At 36.9% G+C, this 18,779-nt stretch overlaps 1 protein-coding gene across 2 annotated transcripts in view; it reads right to left on the reverse strand.

Annotated features, from left to right (window-relative positions):
• The window catches only part of LOC109408491 (furin-like protease 2), a 1,190,934-nt gene that overhangs the window by 50,708 nt on the left and 1,121,447 nt on the right, over nt 1-18,779 (reverse strand). For both annotated transcript variants that reach the window (XM_062857325.1, XM_062857326.1), the window contains exon 10: nt 3,152-3,308. In XM_062857325.1, coding sequence (XP_062713309.1) covers nt 3,152-3,308 — 157 coding nt within the window. The remainder of the gene's footprint in view (nt 1-3,151; nt 3,309-18,779) is intronic.

Here is an 18,779-nt window from a genome sequence, read left to right on the forward strand (position 1 = left end):
AATACCTCAAAACTTTTTCTAAAACTTCTTCAAGGAATCTTTAAAGGCATGACCAAGAGTTTTTCGAGAGATTTCTTCAGACTACTCAAGTGTTTCTCCCAGTGTTTTTCGTGCAATTTCTGGAAGACCTTCTGAAAGATCCCTTGAGGAATATCTAAGACAAGTCCTACAGAAATCTCTACAATAATAACCAGAAGATATTTCAGAAGGTACAGAAGAAGGAATTTATTAAAAAATAACCATTTAGGTATTTCTGCAAGAATCCCTGAAGGAGATCCTCAAGGAAGGCGTTCCTCCAAGCCAATAGGATTTTTAAAGACATTTTTAAAAAACCTTTCCAAAACTCCAAGAAGGAGCTTTTGAAGAAATCTTTTGCTGAAATTTCTGAAAAACACTGAAACCCGGAAGGAGTCTCTGGAGATATTTTTGACGAAATTTCTAACAGGGTTCCTGTAAAAGTCTGGGAAATACTGTTGAATTCATAAGAAATATATTGAAGAAAGCCTGAATCCCAGGATGAACTCCTGCAGGAATTTTTAAATGATTTTTTTTTTTGCGGTCAGACTGATGAAATCTGTGGAAAAGTCCTGGAGATACCTTTGCAGGATTTTTTTTACAAATTTCTCATACGATTTCTGAAGAATTAGTACACATAACAAAAAAAAAGTTCTGAAGGAAATCTTGCATAACAAAATAATTAAAAATATATTGAGCAATGGCTTTGAGAACCACTGAAGAAATTTGTAAAAAATTTAAAAAAATCAGAATCTTTATTGGGAGATCTGGAGAACCCTCTGCAAATACACATAAAGTTTTCTCAAAAAAATCCATAAAAAAACCCAAGGAATAGATTCTGGAGTAATTTTGCAGACTTTGCTGAGAGAAGATTTGTGGAAATTCCAGAGGATCGAGGAAACTCCCGGAAAATTCTGAAAGAATCGCTGAAGAAGGAAAGGTCTAAATAAATCCTGGGAAATTCCCGAAGAAATACCTGAAGGAAACCTTCGAGAAATTTCCAAATCATCGCTTTAGATTATCCACTATTCTTCATTACACCAACAAAGCCAGCCATGAAAATGTTTGACAATTCTCAGGTCTTTTTGACAGAGCACACACATGCACGAAAAAGACGGATCATATACTCTACTTTATCGATCTTGTTGCCGTCTTTATCATGATGATTAACCTGGGCTTGTTAGGGGAATATCTGTAAGTAAAAGAAAATCAAGTACATCAATAAATCAAGTAAGTCGAGTCAAGTACAAGACACTGCCCAAGCAACACACATGTTATAATGGAGTTACGACGGCGCAAATTTTGGTTGTATAGAAGTTTATTTGACGTAATTTTAACATTGTGTTTAAATAACGTAAAATAAACTTCAATACAACCAAAACTTGCGCTGCCGTAACTTTTATATAACATGTGTGTTGCTTGGGTGAAGACGACCTTACAGTTGAGGTCGAAATACATATCTGTCAAAGGATGCAAATTCTTAGTGGAATTCAAAGGAACAGTACTTAACGCGATTTTCTTTTACTTGTATTTTTCATGCTCATGTTACATCTGTCAAAATGACGTGAGAATTGTCAGTCATTTTGAGGTTAGGTTCGTTGGTGTAATGAAGAATGCTCAGGGGGTCGAGAAAATTTTCCCGACCGGAACGGGAATTGAACCCGCCGTCTCCGGATTGGTGAACCATAGCCTTAACCACTAGGCTAACTGGAGACCCCTTAAGAATTCCTTAAGAAATCTAAAAAAAACTTCCTGAAAGAACCTGTGACGGAGGAGTTGTTTGAGAAATATTTGAAGAAATACATGCACAAACTTCTTTGGTAATACTTGTAGGAATTTCCTAAAGAATCCCTAAGAAATTCCAGATGGATTTTTTAAACAAAGCCCTTTACAAGTTTCAAGTTGAATCTTTTGAAACTTTTCTGAGATGCTTCTGAAGAATATCTCAGTAACTTCCTGGAGAAATTTGTTGAAGAATCTCTGGATAAATGCCACGTACAATACACGGTCAGGAATGCATTTAACCAGGTGGAATCTTAGGAGGAATTTTTAGAGGAATTCTTGCTAAAATTATTTAGGAAAATTCTGCGAGAACCCCAATTTCATGCAGAAACAAACTGGTAAATCCAAAAAAAAACCTAGAGGAATTTCTGGCGGACTCCCTGGAGATAATCGTGGAGATAATCCTAAGATAATTATTAAAGTGTTCCGGAGAAATCTCTAGAATAACTCTTAGACTGCTGATTTACAGAAAAAATCGTGAAAAATAATTAAATGTGAGTGGGTAATGAGTTCTGGCTAAAGCTTAAATGAGTAGACAATAAGCTAAGAGTCGGTCGAAGTTAAACTAAAATAAGTCGAAAGTGAGAAACTTGTTAGTACCCAAGTCGGAAGCCAAAAAGCTTCTTTTCAATTTCACAAAAGCTAATCCTTGCTTGGGTCACAAAAATTATTGGAGACCCGGTAATAGAGCCAACCCTGCTGCCAAAGCCAAGAAAAAGTCCTTCCCTTTTGTTTTATCTACTGGGAACAAAAAGAGTTTTATATTCTAACAAGCTCCGAGATGTGCCATCGGTGGTAGTATAACAACTCAGTTTCACCTGGACTGCGCTGCTGCTGCTGCTGGGATGGGAACCGGGTGGGAAACGGAACAAGTGTTCCTCAACTCTCTGGCTTTTGAGCGTATTAGGACAAGAATGTTGTTGCCCAAGGATGCCTGTGAAGTTCCAAGTGAGTGGAGATTAAGTGGACTATTTTGTTCGAGATGCTGCTGCTGTAGTATTCATGAGAAGGTAGGAGATTCCTACCCCTTTGTTGGATGGGGGTTACCAAAAACTAGCCGATATGTATTGGGATGAAGAGTGTTTTTGATGTTGGGTAAAGTAAATCATAGGAATTAGGCTTCGAGCAGAACTTTGGCATTGCGTAAGTTTTTACAACTGCGCTCAAGAGTCTTAGTGATAATCAGCTTCCAAAGGATTGTTTCGACATTTCTCCTGGTCAATTTTTTATCAAATAGAATAGGTAAATATGTGGGTACCAATCATGCTGGAGTGCACCCACAGGGCTACTTGTGGTGGTTTCCATTGTTTCATTCTGTTTGAGGTTTGATGGAAGAGCGGCCCCCGGTACTTACTTGTAGTCTTCGGTTTCGTAGGTGTTCTTCGGGCAGGCCGAGTAGCATTTGTGCTCATGCATAACTAAATGATGGTCACAGCTTGTGCAGTAGTCCGGTCGGTCCTGGCAGGATGCACAGTTAGCTTCACATGGCACACACGTACGATTGTCGTAATCTGTGGAAAGACATGGGAAGAAACAAAGAATAATTAAAGACAACAGTATAGGGCAGAGATGATTGTTTTAAATTATTCATCTCCAAAATGATTGATGTCTTTGGTTTTATGTGCAGTTCAATGCTATCGGCAAACATTTGGATTAAAATAATTGGCATTCAGTGAGCATCAATTGGAATACTTATTTAGGCAAAGCCTGCAGATTTCATAATACTATGTGGGAGAGCAGACAGGCTCGAAGACCATATTTCTAACAAAAAAAAAACAGTTTCTCTGTGAACCCAGAAAACGTTTTGAACAGTATAAAAATCATTAGGGTAGAAGCATCAGTTTTTACCAGTCCGGAATTTCGGCCATATTGTGGAACTCAGCCTGTTGCGATCTAAATCGGCATACATTTATATTTTGCTTCTAATTTTGACACTTCCACAAGAAATATACGCAATTGGCCAAAGAAGAAACCAAAGTAAGGAATATGGGCAAAACTCACACAGTTCTTCTTTTTTGGCCAGTGCTTATTTTAATCCGAAAACTAAATTTTTTGCCCGATTTCTGCATTGTTCACACAAAATATAGGGTTTTCATTTGGGTTTTCATCTTATTTCCGTCTATGCATGCACCGACCAATAATCATCAATTTTACTAATGCATCTCGCTTAACGCCTCATTGCCGTTTTAATATCAATACACTAAAACCTCCATTTAGGTAATGAGTCGGGACTGCCTAAATAGAATTTTTACATAAATGGATTCATTACCTAAATGGATTCAGTTTATTACCTAAATGGATTACAAGGTTGCAAAGAAGTTCAACAAGGGAGAGTTACTAGGAGATTTAAAGGCGATCATGCGGAGTTTCAGATGGCTTTCAATGAGTTTCAGGAGGGAGTGGGTTTCAGGAGGGGAGGGGCTTCAGGGGCGTTTTCGGGGGTTTTGGAGGGTTTTAGATCAGAATTGTCATTCAAATGACTAGCTGGGGCACGAAACACGAAAAACCTTGCGAAAAACCCTGCAAAATTCCGCCAGACTGAAAAATTATTGAATGTCGGATCAAAGTCGGGTCAATTTTTATCGTATGTTGGGCCATTGTTGGACCAACATCGAACAACTGTTGAGTCTATATTGGGTTTGGTGGCCAAAATAAAAACAGGTGAATGATAGGTTGATGTCGGGTTTGACGTCATCAATGCTGGAGCTGATATCAATGGAATGATGGAAGGATGGTTGATTATCTCAATTTCAGCTGGAAATGACGCTGGATATTGGCACTTGTCAACACTGCATGGGGGAGGGGGGTGTTTAGGGGGAAACATTGCACCCCTCTCCTCCCATACCCACTCCCTAACACCACTCACTACTTCTTTCCCATAAACCAGTCGTATACCTAATCTTAAGCACTCCAACTGATTTGAACACAATCAAATTCCATTTAGGTAACGTTACCTAAATGGAGGGACCTAAATAGATTTTACCTAAATGGATCCTACCTAAATGGAGGTTTGAGTGTAACTGATTTATAAAGTAGCTTCGCTATCATATAAAACATATTTTAAAGGAACTACAATTTCCTTTAAATAATAAGATTAAATAATTGTCCCTCGAATTCTGTTTTCGTCTAGTCCACGTCTATTTCTGGCACAATCTGAATTTAATTCCTGACACACCTTCTACGGGACACTTATTACAGTGTAACCAAGAAATATTTCTCTGTGGATGTGAAGCACGATATTCAATGTGCAGAAAATCCACGCACACATTTTCTGGCATCTTCCCCAGACGAAGACAACTTGTTGTTTACATTTTACCGACACATTCTACCGACGAGGAAAAAGTGATTTATTTAATTAAAAAGCAAAAACTGTTATGCTGAGATGCCATAGATCTATGGTGACGTGTAAATTGAAGGTTGACTCAATAAGTGAAAATTGAAACGGTGCTGAAGAACAGTTTGGTTTGCTGCTAATTGGATTCAGTGTTTTCGTCTAACGTAAAACGAGAAAAAAAAAAATCAATTCGTAAGTGCAGAAAAAATGAAACGTGAAATTGCGCGTCATAATTTGATTTCCAGTGATATAGGTGTTGGTTATTGATAGCCTCCATCTTTTTACTTCCATCTGATGAGCCATTGGCAAAGGTAAGTTGGATTATGTGAAATTATTGGACATTTTCCGTCTGATATGACGGAAATTACCGCATATGACTAAGTACCCAGTCAACCAGTGATCGTATAGGATGTTGCATAAGATGTTAATGTGGAGGCAATATACGTACATATTACATGCGCCTAAATAGAGGCATGCACGCATATGGCCTGCACTTTATCATCTTATGCAACATCCTATACGATTATTACTGGTTGTATGGGTAGATTTTTACCCTATGTTAATTTTGCTTAGAATTTTGGTATTATCTTAGCATAACGTGATCATTATTTTTCAAAAAAAAAAAAAGCCATCGCGCAAGGAAAAAGAAATTCGATGTTTTTTTAAGAATCTCTGAAAAAAATATCCCTCAGTAATCTTTCATACATTTTTTAAAGATTATAATATTTTCTCTCAAGTTTACAGACCAACTAATATCAACAAAGAAAAACCTGCAGTAATTTCTGTAAGGTTTTAAAACATAAAACTCCTGTAAGGTTTTGAAATATAAAATTTTATGAAATATAAAATTATCGTATTTTTAACCGTGGAATTACCGTATTATCTGTTAAACAATTAGCTTCTTTAGCGGTGTTTAGATAACTTCATATTCTGAATCTACACACCAAACTGACCCAAAGTCCAAATTTTCATGAATTTTGGTGCTCAGGTTCCCAAATCAATTTGAAGTTTATATGGGAGCTATTTGATGAATCATCTCTCGTCGGATTTTGCACTGGACAGTGCTGTCAAGCAGTTGCCCAGCTATCAAATAGTGATTTCAAAAAAATCTCTTTGGAATTGACTTTAGGTATAAAGAAAAAGTTCTAAAAATCTGAAAAAAAAAATCATAGGTACTCAGAAAAATATGCTCTTTTGTATAAAATTAAAAAATCAATATTTTTTTCAAAATTTGAGGACCCAATTGACGAATGTTAAAAGTTTCCACTAAACATCTTTCAACAGTTTCTTCCAGCAATTTCTAAAAAGTTTTCAGGTATTGGATTCACTTAATTCACTACAACAGGCAACGAAACACATTATCAGCAAAACGCCCAGAATTGGATTAGATACTTCTATTTAAAATAAAAACGGATCTTTAAAATTGCTCCTGCAACTGGCAACACTGTTCAAATAATGTCAAATAACGATCAATATCACGGTTACGAGACACAATATAGAATTCGAATATTCACCCAATATTATGTTGACATCGAGGAACATCTTTAGTATCATATTATGAAGGAAAATTCCGGTTGTAGCTGGCAACACTGATCATTAATCATAAAGCTCACTTTTGTAGATCCGATAAAAGAAAGGTAATTTTAATATTCAACAACAGTGCTCCTGAAATGCGTATCAATATTTACATCACATTCTGATGGAACAATAGTGTTTGTTATTGCTGGCAACACTGAACTTATCTCGAATTCAGTGCGAGATACGCTATCAAAATTTCAACAAAGTAATAGTGCGCCTTAAATCAAAACATTGTTTCTGGCACCACTGATCACTGATTACTAAACGAGTGTTATTTACATTCACCTCGTGGAGAGTTGCCTTTGCAGCTCCCTCACGTCTTAAGTATGCGTGTGCGACCCCTACTCTATTCAGAAAACTTTTAGACCAAATCACAAGGCAAAAGTCGTTCATACATCGTTTCTTGATTGCACGCTTCCGAGCTGAGAAAATAGCAAGTGAGTGTTCCCATCCTTTGCTCTAGGAATCCCCTGAACCTCCCAAGAAATGCTATCAAACGCTTCTAACACCTTTAGGAACGGCCTGAAACCCCATGAAACTCTCTGATATGCCTTGAAACACCCCTGAAATCACTTGTAACGCTTTTAAGGCTCCTGAGACCATCTAAATCATCCTTAATAGCCCTTAAAACGTCCCTGAAACCTTCTTAATGCTTTTGAAACTCCCCTGAAAGCCCCGCAGCCCCATTAAAACGCCAACAAACACTTTAAAAAGGCTCTAGAAATTCCCTAAAATAACTCCCTGAAACGCCCCTAACGCCCCTTGGATACACTGATACATGTTGCTTTGTACTGGCATTTACCAGAAGTGCTGGTATGTCATAAACATACAGAAAAACCTGTAATTAAAAGGCACAGAATGTTGCTAATTGACAAACTGAGAGATTAATTGGTGAAAAAATCGCGTTCTGGTGGGATTCGAACCAACGACTCCATGTTCGCTAGACAGGCGCTTAAACCAATTAAGCCACAGAACAGTTAATGATTCTGTGGGATAGAAAGCCAAACTGGTACCGAAGCCAATTCATGAACACTTTTTTTTCACAAACCCATCTCTCTCTTTCGGCATAGATGCCATTCCACAACACACTCGCGTTTGTGCCCCAGTTGAGGACAACATTTATCAGAATACCTTTATCTGCAATTTCTAAACGTACACACTTATTTCTGAATTGCCCGTTCGGTACTTTTTTGACGAGATTATAACAGCAGTACGATCTCGGTAGTTTCGGTAATCGATTTTACTGAGGTTCAGTAAAACAACTGTCAAAATCGTATGAAAAAGGTAAACAATGCATTTTTGCTGAACGAATTCGGTGCTCAGCAGTTTTAATCTCGTCAAAAAATTACCGAACCCGGTAATCAAAATTAAGTGTGTAAGGTACACCGGGGCAAGTTGAAATGGGTGGGGCAAGATGAAACAGTGGGTTAACATGATGTTTTCTAATGATGATAAACAGTTTGATCGCCATAACACATAGTTTTTGATTCAAACAATCTTTTAGCGAAGAATAAATTTCAAAATTATATTGAAATCTATTTCAAAACTTCGTGTTTCTTCTTATGGTTGTTTTGATCACCGTTTACGTTATCCTTTTCTATTACGATTGGTGTTTTTCGGTGACGATTGAAAACTCCTTCTTTATTCTTCTTTACGTTTCAACCTACTTTATTAACTTTCGGTCATCTTCAGAACTGTCAAATAACATAATACAAAAAAATCACAATTACAATCATTACAAACGGAATCGTAAGTGTTTTGTAATGTGAATTTGAATGTTTGTAATGATTGTAATTGTGATTTTTTTTTGTATTATGTTATTTGACAGTTCTAAAGATGACCGAAAGTTAATAAAGTAGGTTGAAACGTAAAGAAGAATAAAGAAGGAGTTTTCAATCGTCACCGAAAAACACCAATCGTAATAGAAAAGGAAAACTTCGTGTTTCATCTTGCCCCACCCGTTTCAACTTGCCCCGGTGTACCTTATTGCTAAAGAATATTTTTCAAGAATTCTTTAAGAAACTTCTTCGAGATTAAATTCAGAAACTGCTCAAGGATGTCCTCTAGAAGTATTTTAGGGGTTTTCTCAGAAAATGTTACATTTTTTTCTTAAAATTTCTCCAAAAATTATTCATAATATTCTTTTAGAGATTCCTCCAAAGACATATCACAAGTTCCTCCAGGTATTCCCAAGGGATTCCTCCCGGAACTCCTTCAACGATTGTTTCTGAAATTGCTTCATTAAAATTGAATCTTATCAGGAAATTTTTAAACATTCCTATGGAATTCCTTCAGGTTACCTTGAAAATTACTTCAATATTTTTATATAATTTCATCAAATACTTCTGTAAATATCAGTGGAGGAATATCTCGAAGAATTACTGGAGAAATTTCTGAATGAATCCCAGGAAGAAAGAAAAATCCTCAAACTAGTGAAGGAGTCTTCAGTGGTATTTCAGAAGGAATTCCTCAGTAAGTTTTAGATGGAATCCATGGAGGAATTTCTGAAAAAAATCCTTCTGTGGATTTTTGAATAAAATAATTCTTGTAAACATCCTTGAAAATATTCTTGAACAAATCCCTGGAGGATTATGTGAAAAAAAAATCCTAAAGATTTTTTGAAGGAATCCTAGTAAGAGTTACTAATGAAATTTTTGGAAACTCTTCCTCAATCGCCCATGATGGAATTCAAATAAGGATTTATTATTAAACTAGCTGTACCCGGCAAACTTTGTCTTGCCTACTGCGTTTTTTGATGTTTCAAGTTTCTATACAAGACCAAGTTCCCGGTCACAAAATGTATGGAAAATCTATTTTCAAAAATTCTCAATTTATGTATGTGTTTTGCCTCATAAACCTTCTTTGGGTGAAAACTAACAGAACAAAACAGAGATGGCCTAAATCCGACGTTTCATTCGTGAGTTATGCGCGGTCCCACGTATGCCACTGCATTTTTATATATATAGATATTTAAAAAAAAAAAACCCTAGAGAAATCTCTTACCAAATTTAATGGAGAATTTTCTGAAAGAATTCTTGGAGAAATTCATGAACATATTTTTAAAGGAATCCCTGAAAGAATGTCTGGAAAAACTTCTATTAGGGTTCCTAGGAAACACTCATCAGAATTTTCCTAAGGAATTTACGTAAAACTTTCAAGGAATTGTTTCTGAAGAAATTTCAGAATTTCTTAAGGAATTCGGCTGAAAACTCCTAAAGTTATCCTCTTAAAACATCCAGGAGAAATTTCTGGTAATATACATGGAAGAATACCCGGAAGAACTCATGCAGAAGTAACCCTGAAAGAATTTTCGAAGCAACCTATGGAGGAATTACTGAAACAACCCTGGGATTACTTTGTAAATAGAATTCCTGGAGTTATTTATGAAGCGGGAAAATCCTAAATTACGCCACGCTTTGAAAAAGGAGGAGTTCTGAAAAGTGTGATAACTCAAACTCAAATTTCAGGGGATGTTCTGTCCTATACTAAAAGTGTACTATAGGGGAGAGGGGGATTAGAAATGGAATTTTTTTTTAGACTGATCTTATGTATGAAAAATCTATGAAATCAGTGGAGGCATTTCATGAGGTTCTAAAAATCCTTTGGTAAATTTATGGACGACCTTAAGGCATCCTCAAAAAACATTTCTGAAGAAACATTTGAAATTTTTCCTTGGAGAAATTTCTGCAGTAATTCGAACTTTTCATTTTCCAAAAATAAAAGGCAGTTAGAACTTCTGGAATCCGTGGATTATTTTCTGTAAGAATCCCCGGAGAATTTCTAAAATAACAGGGCTTGGCTGAATGAATAAGTGAACATGAACATACAATTATCGTTCCCAAAAACGTCTGTGAGTATACATGCCTCACGAGGAATAAATTTTACGGCACCCCGTGAATATTGATTCCTAACTGAACAGAGCAGCAGTGAACGAACCAAACGACGAACGAAAAATACAACACAAAGAAGTTGAAGATTGCTTGTCCCATGCCACAATGCTGCTGAGCTGCACCTATTTATTGGAAACGACGGCGTCGAATATTCTGGTGTGTGTTTGTTTATCGCCGTGAAGCAACACATGCGTTCTCGCTCTTACATGTGGCTTGGATATATCTGTCTCTGTTGCTGATAGTGTGTACGTTTGGTTCGTTCATTTCGCAACAAGCAATGGAGAGTGGAACTGGCATTCCTCGCTTCGGCCAGCCCCGACGAGTGATAAACATTCATCGCCGCGGTTGGTCGTGAATATACTTCAGCATGAGGCATTCGCACCCACCGGTGGACTTGAGTGTTGTTTAGTTGCTTCTGCCGTTCTTCGTGAGGCAAGCGATGTGCGATGGTGTGCAGTCCAGGAGAGCGAACGAAAAATGTGATTCAAAGCAGCGTGAAAACTAGCAATTCGTTCATTTTTGAATGAATCTTCCAAGCTCTGTAAAATAATTAATTGAGAAATTTTTTAAAGATAGAAGGTTTTCTAGAAGAATTCTTGGTTAAATTTCTGGGGGTTTCAAATGAAGATTTCATGTTAAATATGCCTCGAAAAAGTTAATTCGTAAATTCCCATAAACATTTTTCAAGAGATATACCAATAATATGTACGAGAATGTGTTTGTGAGCCTCATGAGAATACCGCCAAGGATTTCGTTGATAATTCCTTAAGGTTTACAAAAGAGACTCGCTAAGTACTCACAAAAGAATAAGTGAGCATCTTCCAAGTATTGCCGTACGAAATCATTGAAAGAAATCATGAAAATATTACATAAGAAAATTTTCCCGACCGGAACGGGAATCGAACCCGCCATCTCCGGATGGGCGTCCATAGCCTTAACCACTAGGCTAACTGGAGACCCCTCTTTAGCTTTCTAAGCAGCTTCATTTTTAAGTAATTTCGGAACTTGAAAATTCACATAAGGAAGTCGGATAGCCTTCTATGCAGCTTCTGACGGAACTTCCTCAAAAGGAATGTGAAAAAATGTAATATTCTGATTCATCCCAACTTGTTGTTGCTTGTGTTATTGAATAACGAGCTCAAACTTACTTACATACTTATTTCTCTTATGTACACTTAGGCACTCCTATGTAGATTTGATCTGGGACCTCCTGCGTGATAAGCCCAAGTAACAATTATACTTTTGTGGCAATCCTGAAGTTATTTCTAAGATAGAATAATAAAACTTAGCAATAAAGCTCTTTGTTCTGCAAATCTGAGATAAAATAGGTATAAAACATCCATAAGACTAATCTGGCCCACTCTTCAGGAGATCTTCAAAGCTGCTTTTGAAGACTGCTTTGAAACTAGTTGTATTTATGTACATGCGCTGATGATTGATTATAAGAACTTCATGAAACTATAACAAGAATATCTTGAGGCATGTTGATCTTTTAGCTGTCTTTCTCAAAAGTGTCAATAGTGCATAATAAATGAAATCTTTTACCTGAACATTATGCAGAAGCAAACAAGTTTTGTTTCATGGATGAAATAATAATTGAACTGCGAATTAATTTTCATCAAATTGAAATGGCTAAAACATTTAAATTGCCTGACAGATCATTGATGACAGGGAATCGAAATTTTCCGTGCCATACCCACTTTTTCGTTGATATGCCACCCAAAACATACGAAAATTACAAAGCGCCTCAAAAATAATATCAATCATTAAGGTCTGAGGTCACGCTTCTCACGAGAGAGAGGATTTCATGGGTTTTTGGTATATTCTGCGTAATTTGTCGAATATGAGGTCGAATATCGCAATTTCCTCATGTGCAATTATTCTTCAGGTATCCCAGAGTCTTCTGTAAAAATTTTATGATTTTAGGATATCCCAAATTTGAATACCGTGGTCAAGAGCGATCAAATCTACAGACAAAAAGTAGATGGTTGTGCACTTTACTTGCAAATTTGATACACAAAAAAGTCATGTATCCTAAAAAGCCCATGTGCAAATACTATTATAAGTTCATAGATGCTGTAAACGTAAAAAAAAGTACATGTTACAGCATAAAACTTTGTAAACCGTGCTTTTTTAGAAAATGCAATTTTGGTAAAATCATTCAAATTTACTCAAATTTGAGAGGAGCCAATCTCCCATTTTCTCTCATCCAGATAGAGAGCAAGAGCATAGCGGGTAGCGCAAGGATTCAGGGTTACCAAAAATGTCTTGTGGTGGTAGGATACATTACCAACTAATTGAAATTATGTCACATACTGAAAACGCTTTTGTTTATAGTATAAAAATGGTTCATATCACAAGTGCAAGTAGCAGTGAAATAAAATGAAAATATAGCAAAAGACGTATGCACACATTTATCATTTTATTTCAATCATTCACCCTGTGAGGAAATTAGAAAAGTCGAGGCATTGTTGGCAACCCTACGCGGTTTTCTTTCGCTCTCCATCGTTGGCTCTGTATTTACGACTGCGGTGCGTTTAGTAGTTCACCTCTAAGGTGCTCGAATCCAAACAGATAAAATCTGGAGCTCGATTTGAAAAGGTCTTATGTGCTTTTGTCGATTAAAAATTCGATCAGTTGTATTCGCTTATTATAGCAAAAACCGTTGAAATTGAACAAAGTTGATACATACAGCAGAATCATCACAAAACAGGCTTTCCGTTCCATCATTAAAAGTCTCCAAAATATCTTCCATTTTGCCACAATAACTAAAATAAACTGATCGAATTTTATATCGACAAATGTACATACGACCTATTCAAATCGAGCTCCAGAAATATTTCTTTTTTCATTTATTATCAAATTTGTAACAAAAAACTTTAATTTTTCTTTTTTATTCCTGTTTTGCTTATAAACCAAATGAAAAACAATAACATCAATGCAATGGTAGAAACAGCAGAGCGAAAAAAAAAACGATTATGAACACAATTCATATTCATTGTTGGATAATTTAGTAAACTTATAGATATTCTCAAAAGTTGAGTATTTCAGGGAAACAAGTATCATTTGATAGTGCATGGTTACTCTGCTAAAATATTGGTGAGATGTTTTATATCTTCTTCTTCTTCTTTTTTGAGTATTGTTCTCACTAAGATGAAGCCTACTGCTCAGCCTGCTATTCTGTGAATCATGTGATTTTTGTGCTATGCCATTGAAAAAAGTTAATTTTCTGTAAATGCGGCACTACTCAAACGTCATTTTAGTGGGCTTTTGCATCCATGAGCTCTTCCATAGTTATAAATTTTGAATTTTCTTTTCCAATGACCATTCTGTACTTTTATATCGTGTTGTAGGCCCGACGATAACACTAAGCACATGAAAGTAGAGGCAATTCCCATTATAAATAGTTTATGAATCGTTAGGAGATCATACCCGCCATTTACGACATTTAGAATTACTAGGAATTCCATGTCCAAATCTGGGTGCGCTTTGGTAATTTGAGGATTTTCGAATAGTATAAATAATTATTCTACATTCTTAGGAATATAAGGAACTTTTTTGCCCATGAGAAAGAATTTTTCAATTGATATTTTCTTACTGAAAAAGAAAAATACAAATCTTCATTATTTTATGGAAAATTCGCTCAAATTTAAGCAGATTGGCCAATATAATCACCAATATCTCGAATCCCACTAATTTGATTCAAAAATTATGTTCAGATGATTGAAACATATTGTATTCAGCTTTCTATTTATGGAAAAGGATTGAACATTGGTTGATCGCAACGATAGATATTTATATATTAGTAAATTTCATATTTTTGAAAACTGTAGAGCTCGATTTTCAGTAAAAACTAAAAAACTGTTCTACTTAAAATTTTTTGCTGCACGATCTTGATATCAGCACATAGTAATGCATCAAAAATGTTGGTCGTTGATAGAAGCTCACGACTTTCGATTTATTTTGTAAACTAGTGTTATTTGTCCACATCTCGGTCCGCTAGAGAAGTTCAAGGATTTTTGAAGAATCTGTGTAAAATTCTTGACTTTTGGAATTTCTTGTTCATACCTGGATCCTCTAAGGGACCGTCCATAAATCACGTAGCAATTTTGGGATAGAATGGAGTTCCTCAAATTGCTACGCACCATGTAATAGGTATGGGAAAAGCTACGTCATTTGTGAATGCTCTATAAGTTTATTCAAATATTTAAAAAAGGAAGAATTTCTTATTCTACATTCGTAAAAATATTAGGAATTATTGGTCCGCAAAGATAGTTTGAGTATTTTTGAAGAATCTATAAAAAATTAACGACTTTGAGAAATATTTAGATTTTTTGTTCTTATCTTGGTTCGCTAAGGTAATTCGAGGATTTCCAAAAAAAGCTATGTAAACTTAATCAATTTTAGGATTACTTGAAATTCTTGACCATATTTTATCTATAAGGTAGTTCAAGGATTTTTGAAGAAACTACGTGAACCTTATATATTTTTTGTCCATATCTTTAATTCTTTGTCCATACATTGGTCCACTAAAGGATTTCAAGGATTTTTGAAGAATCTATGTATAATTCTTGACTATTGGAAATACTTAGAATTCCTCCCGGAATTCCTTCTCTGATTCTTACAGGATTTTCTTCAGAAATTCCTCCTGGAATTCCACCAGGAATTCCTCCTGGGATTTCTAAAGGAATTCCAACTGGGATACCTATACGAATTCCTCCTAAGATTCCTCCTGGAAATCTTTTTTTTTTTTTAATCGAGTTAATTTATTGAAGGCAATAACTACTTAATTGCAGTGATAAGTTCTGAATGGAGGCCAATGTACTCTAAGTTAGGGCAACTCGAGATTAGGAGGTCACATTTTTCAAGGATGGGTAAGGTATTCTCTGGAAATCATCCGGGAGTACTGCGCTTGTGTGCTCGGCGTCTGCTGGTGTTGGAATCAACTGTTGCGTGGGTTGTTCTTCCGGATGGCCAGGATTTAGTTCAGCAAATCCTCCTGGTATGCAGGAACTCTTCCTATGATTATTACATGTTATTCTTCGGGTATTCCATCAATAATTCTTTCTGGGATTTCTCCAGTAATTTCTCCAAAGAATCCTCTGGGAATTCTTCCAATAATATCTCCAGGAACTCCTCCTAGGAATCTCACAGAATCTCATTTTTCTTGAGATTTCTTTAGCAATTCACCTGGGATTCCTCCAGAAATTTATCCTAGGATTCCTCCAGGAAATTTTTCTAGGATTCCTTCAGGAATTAGGATTTCTCCAGAAATGTTTACTAGGATTCCCCCAGGAAATCCTCCCGGGATTCCTATTCGGATTTCTTAAGAAATTTCTCCTGGGATTCCTTTTCGAAGGCTTCATGAGCTTCCTATGGGAACTCCTCCAGGAACTTCTTTAGGAATTCCTCCTGAGGACTCTCAAAAATGTCTTCAAGAATTTCTCCTGGAATTCCACCAGATCATTCCTCTTGGGAATCCTCCAGGAATATTTTCGGAAATCCTTCAAGAATTCCAACACAAATGTCCCCTCCAGGAATTCCTCCTAGGTTTCCTCCGGGAAATGCTCCTGGGATTACTCCAGGAACTCTCTCTAGTAATAATACGGGAATTTCTTCTTGGATTCCTTCAGAAATTTTTCCAGGGATTTCTCCAGCAGTTTCTCCACAAATTGCTCTTTGAATTCCTCTAGGAATTCTGAAAGGATTTCTCCAGGAATTAATACAGGAATTGCTCCAAAGATTCTTACAGGAGTTTCTTCTGGGATTCCTTTTGCAATTCCTGCTAGAATTTCTCTAGGCATTTATCTTAGGATTCCGCTTGGAAATCCTCTAGGAATTCATACTAGGATTCCACCTAGAATTCTTTCATGGATTACTCCAGAAATACTTCCTGGCATTCTTTTAGGGGTTCTCCCAGGAATTCTTCCTGACATTCCTCCAGGAATTGCTCTTGACATTCCTCTAGAAATTCCTCCTGGGATTCTTCCAGGAATTCTTTCTCGGATTCTTCTAGGAATTCCTGCGAGGATTCCTCCAGGAATTCCTCTTGGAATTCCTCATGGGATTCTTCCAGGAGTTCCTCCTGGGATTCATTCGTGAATTCTTCCTTGAGTTCATCCATGAAATCCTCCTTGGATTCATCCTGGAAATCCTCCAAGGATTCCTCCAGAAATTTCTCCTAGGACTCCTTCAGGAAATCCTCCTCGGGATTCCTAGAGGAACTCTTCTTAGGATTATTGCTATGTTTTCTTTTGGTATTCCTCTAATGATTCTTCCTGGGATTTTTCCAGGATTTTCTCTTCGGATTCCTTCAGAAATTACTCTTGGAATTTCATCAAGAATATCACCAGGAACTCCTTCTAGGATACTCACTGGTTTTTTTTTCTGAGATTTCACCGACAATTTCTCTTGGGATTTCCTCCTGGGATTTCTAATTCCTTTTAGAATTTCGCCAGAAAATTCTCCTAGGATTCCCCCAGGAAATCCTCCTGGGATTCTTTCAGAAATTCCTCTTCGGATTTCTCCTGGGATTCCTTTTACAAGTCTTCCTGAGCTTTCCATGGGCATTGCTTCTGGTATTTCTCCAGGAATTCCTTCTGAGGTTTCTCCAGAAATGCCTTCAAGAATTTGTACAGGAATTTCTCCTGGGATTCATCCAAGCCATTCCTCTTGGGAATCCTCCAACAATATCTTCGGAAAATCTTCAGGAATTCCACAAAAATATCACCTAAAAATCCTCCTCTGGGATTCATTCGGGAAATGTTTCTGTGAGTCCCCCAGGAATTCTTCCTAGTATCCATACAGGAATTTATTCTTGGATTCCTTCAGCCATTTTCCCAGTGATTGCTCCAGCAATTCCTGCAGAAATTATTATTTGGATTCCTTTAGGAATTTTCTAAGGCTTCCTCCACGAATTTCTACAGGAATTGCTCCAAGAATTCTTACATGTGTTTCTTCTGCAATTCGCCCTAGAATTCCTCTGGGAATTCATCCTCGGACTCCACTTGGAAATCCTCTAGGAATTCATCTAGGATTCGATTTGGAATTCCTTCATAGATTGCTCCAAAAATACCTCCCAGTATTCCATCAGGTATTTCTTCAGAGGATCGTCCTGGAATTTCTCTTGACATTCCTCCAGGAATACTTCTGGGAGTACCTCGTGGGATTGTTCCAGGCATTCCCGCTGGGATTCTTCCAGAAATTCCAGGTATTTCTATTGGCATGTCTCCAGGTATTCCTCTTGGCATTCCTCCTGGGTTTCATCTGTGAATCCCTCTTTGGATTCCTCCAGCATATCCTCCTAGGATTCCTCCAGGAAGTCCTCCTAAGATTCTTCCATGAAACCCTGGAGGGTTTTCTAGAAATTTCTCCTAGGATTCCTCTAAATTTGGTCGCGGGGCTTTCTATAGGAATTTCTCCTATTATTTCTCTAGGAATTCCTCCTCAGGCTTCTTTAGGTATTCCTCCAAAGTTTTCTCCAGGAATTTCTTTTGCGAATTCTCTAAGCATAACGCAAATTCTTCAGGAATTCTTCCAGAAATTTCACCTGTGACTCCTTTAATCTGCCTGGAATTCCTCCTGGAACTCTTCCTTGAATTATAACTGAAATTTATTCTGGGATTTCTGAATAATTTTTTTCAGGGATTTGTTCAGGAATTTTTTCAAAAATTTCTTTTTGGGTTCCACTAGGAATTCCTCCAGTAGCTATTCTTAGGAGAAATCTCAGTAGGAATTCCTAGAGGAAGCTCAAGAAGAATTCCCAAGGAAGGAATCCCAAGAGGAATTTTAGGAGGACTAAAAAATTGGAAGAAATGCCTGGTGGAATCCAAGGAAAAACTCCTAGAAGAATTCTAGAACGATTTTCTGGAAGAATCTTACGAAGAATTTCTGGAAGATCACCAGAAGGCATTCCTGGAGGAACCCCAAGGCAAATCCCTGCAGGAACTCCAGGATGAATTCCTGGAGATATCCCGGGAGGAATTTCTGCAAGAATCCAAGAAGTAATTCCTGGAAAAATCCCAGAAGGAACTCCTGGAGGAATCGCAAGAAAAAAATCATAAAAAAAATCCCAGGAAAAATGCATGGAAGAATCCTAGGTAGAATTTCTGAGAGAATCCCAGGAGAAATTTCTGGATGAGTCCTTGAAGAAAATCCTGTAGGAATCCGAGGAAGAATTC

The sequence above is a fragment of the Aedes albopictus genome, chromosome 3 (genome assembly GCF_035046485.1).
Source record: "Aedes albopictus strain Foshan chromosome 3, AalbF5, whole genome shotgun sequence".
NCBI classification, from domain to species: domain Eukaryota; kingdom Metazoa; phylum Arthropoda; class Insecta; order Diptera; family Culicidae; genus Aedes; species Aedes albopictus.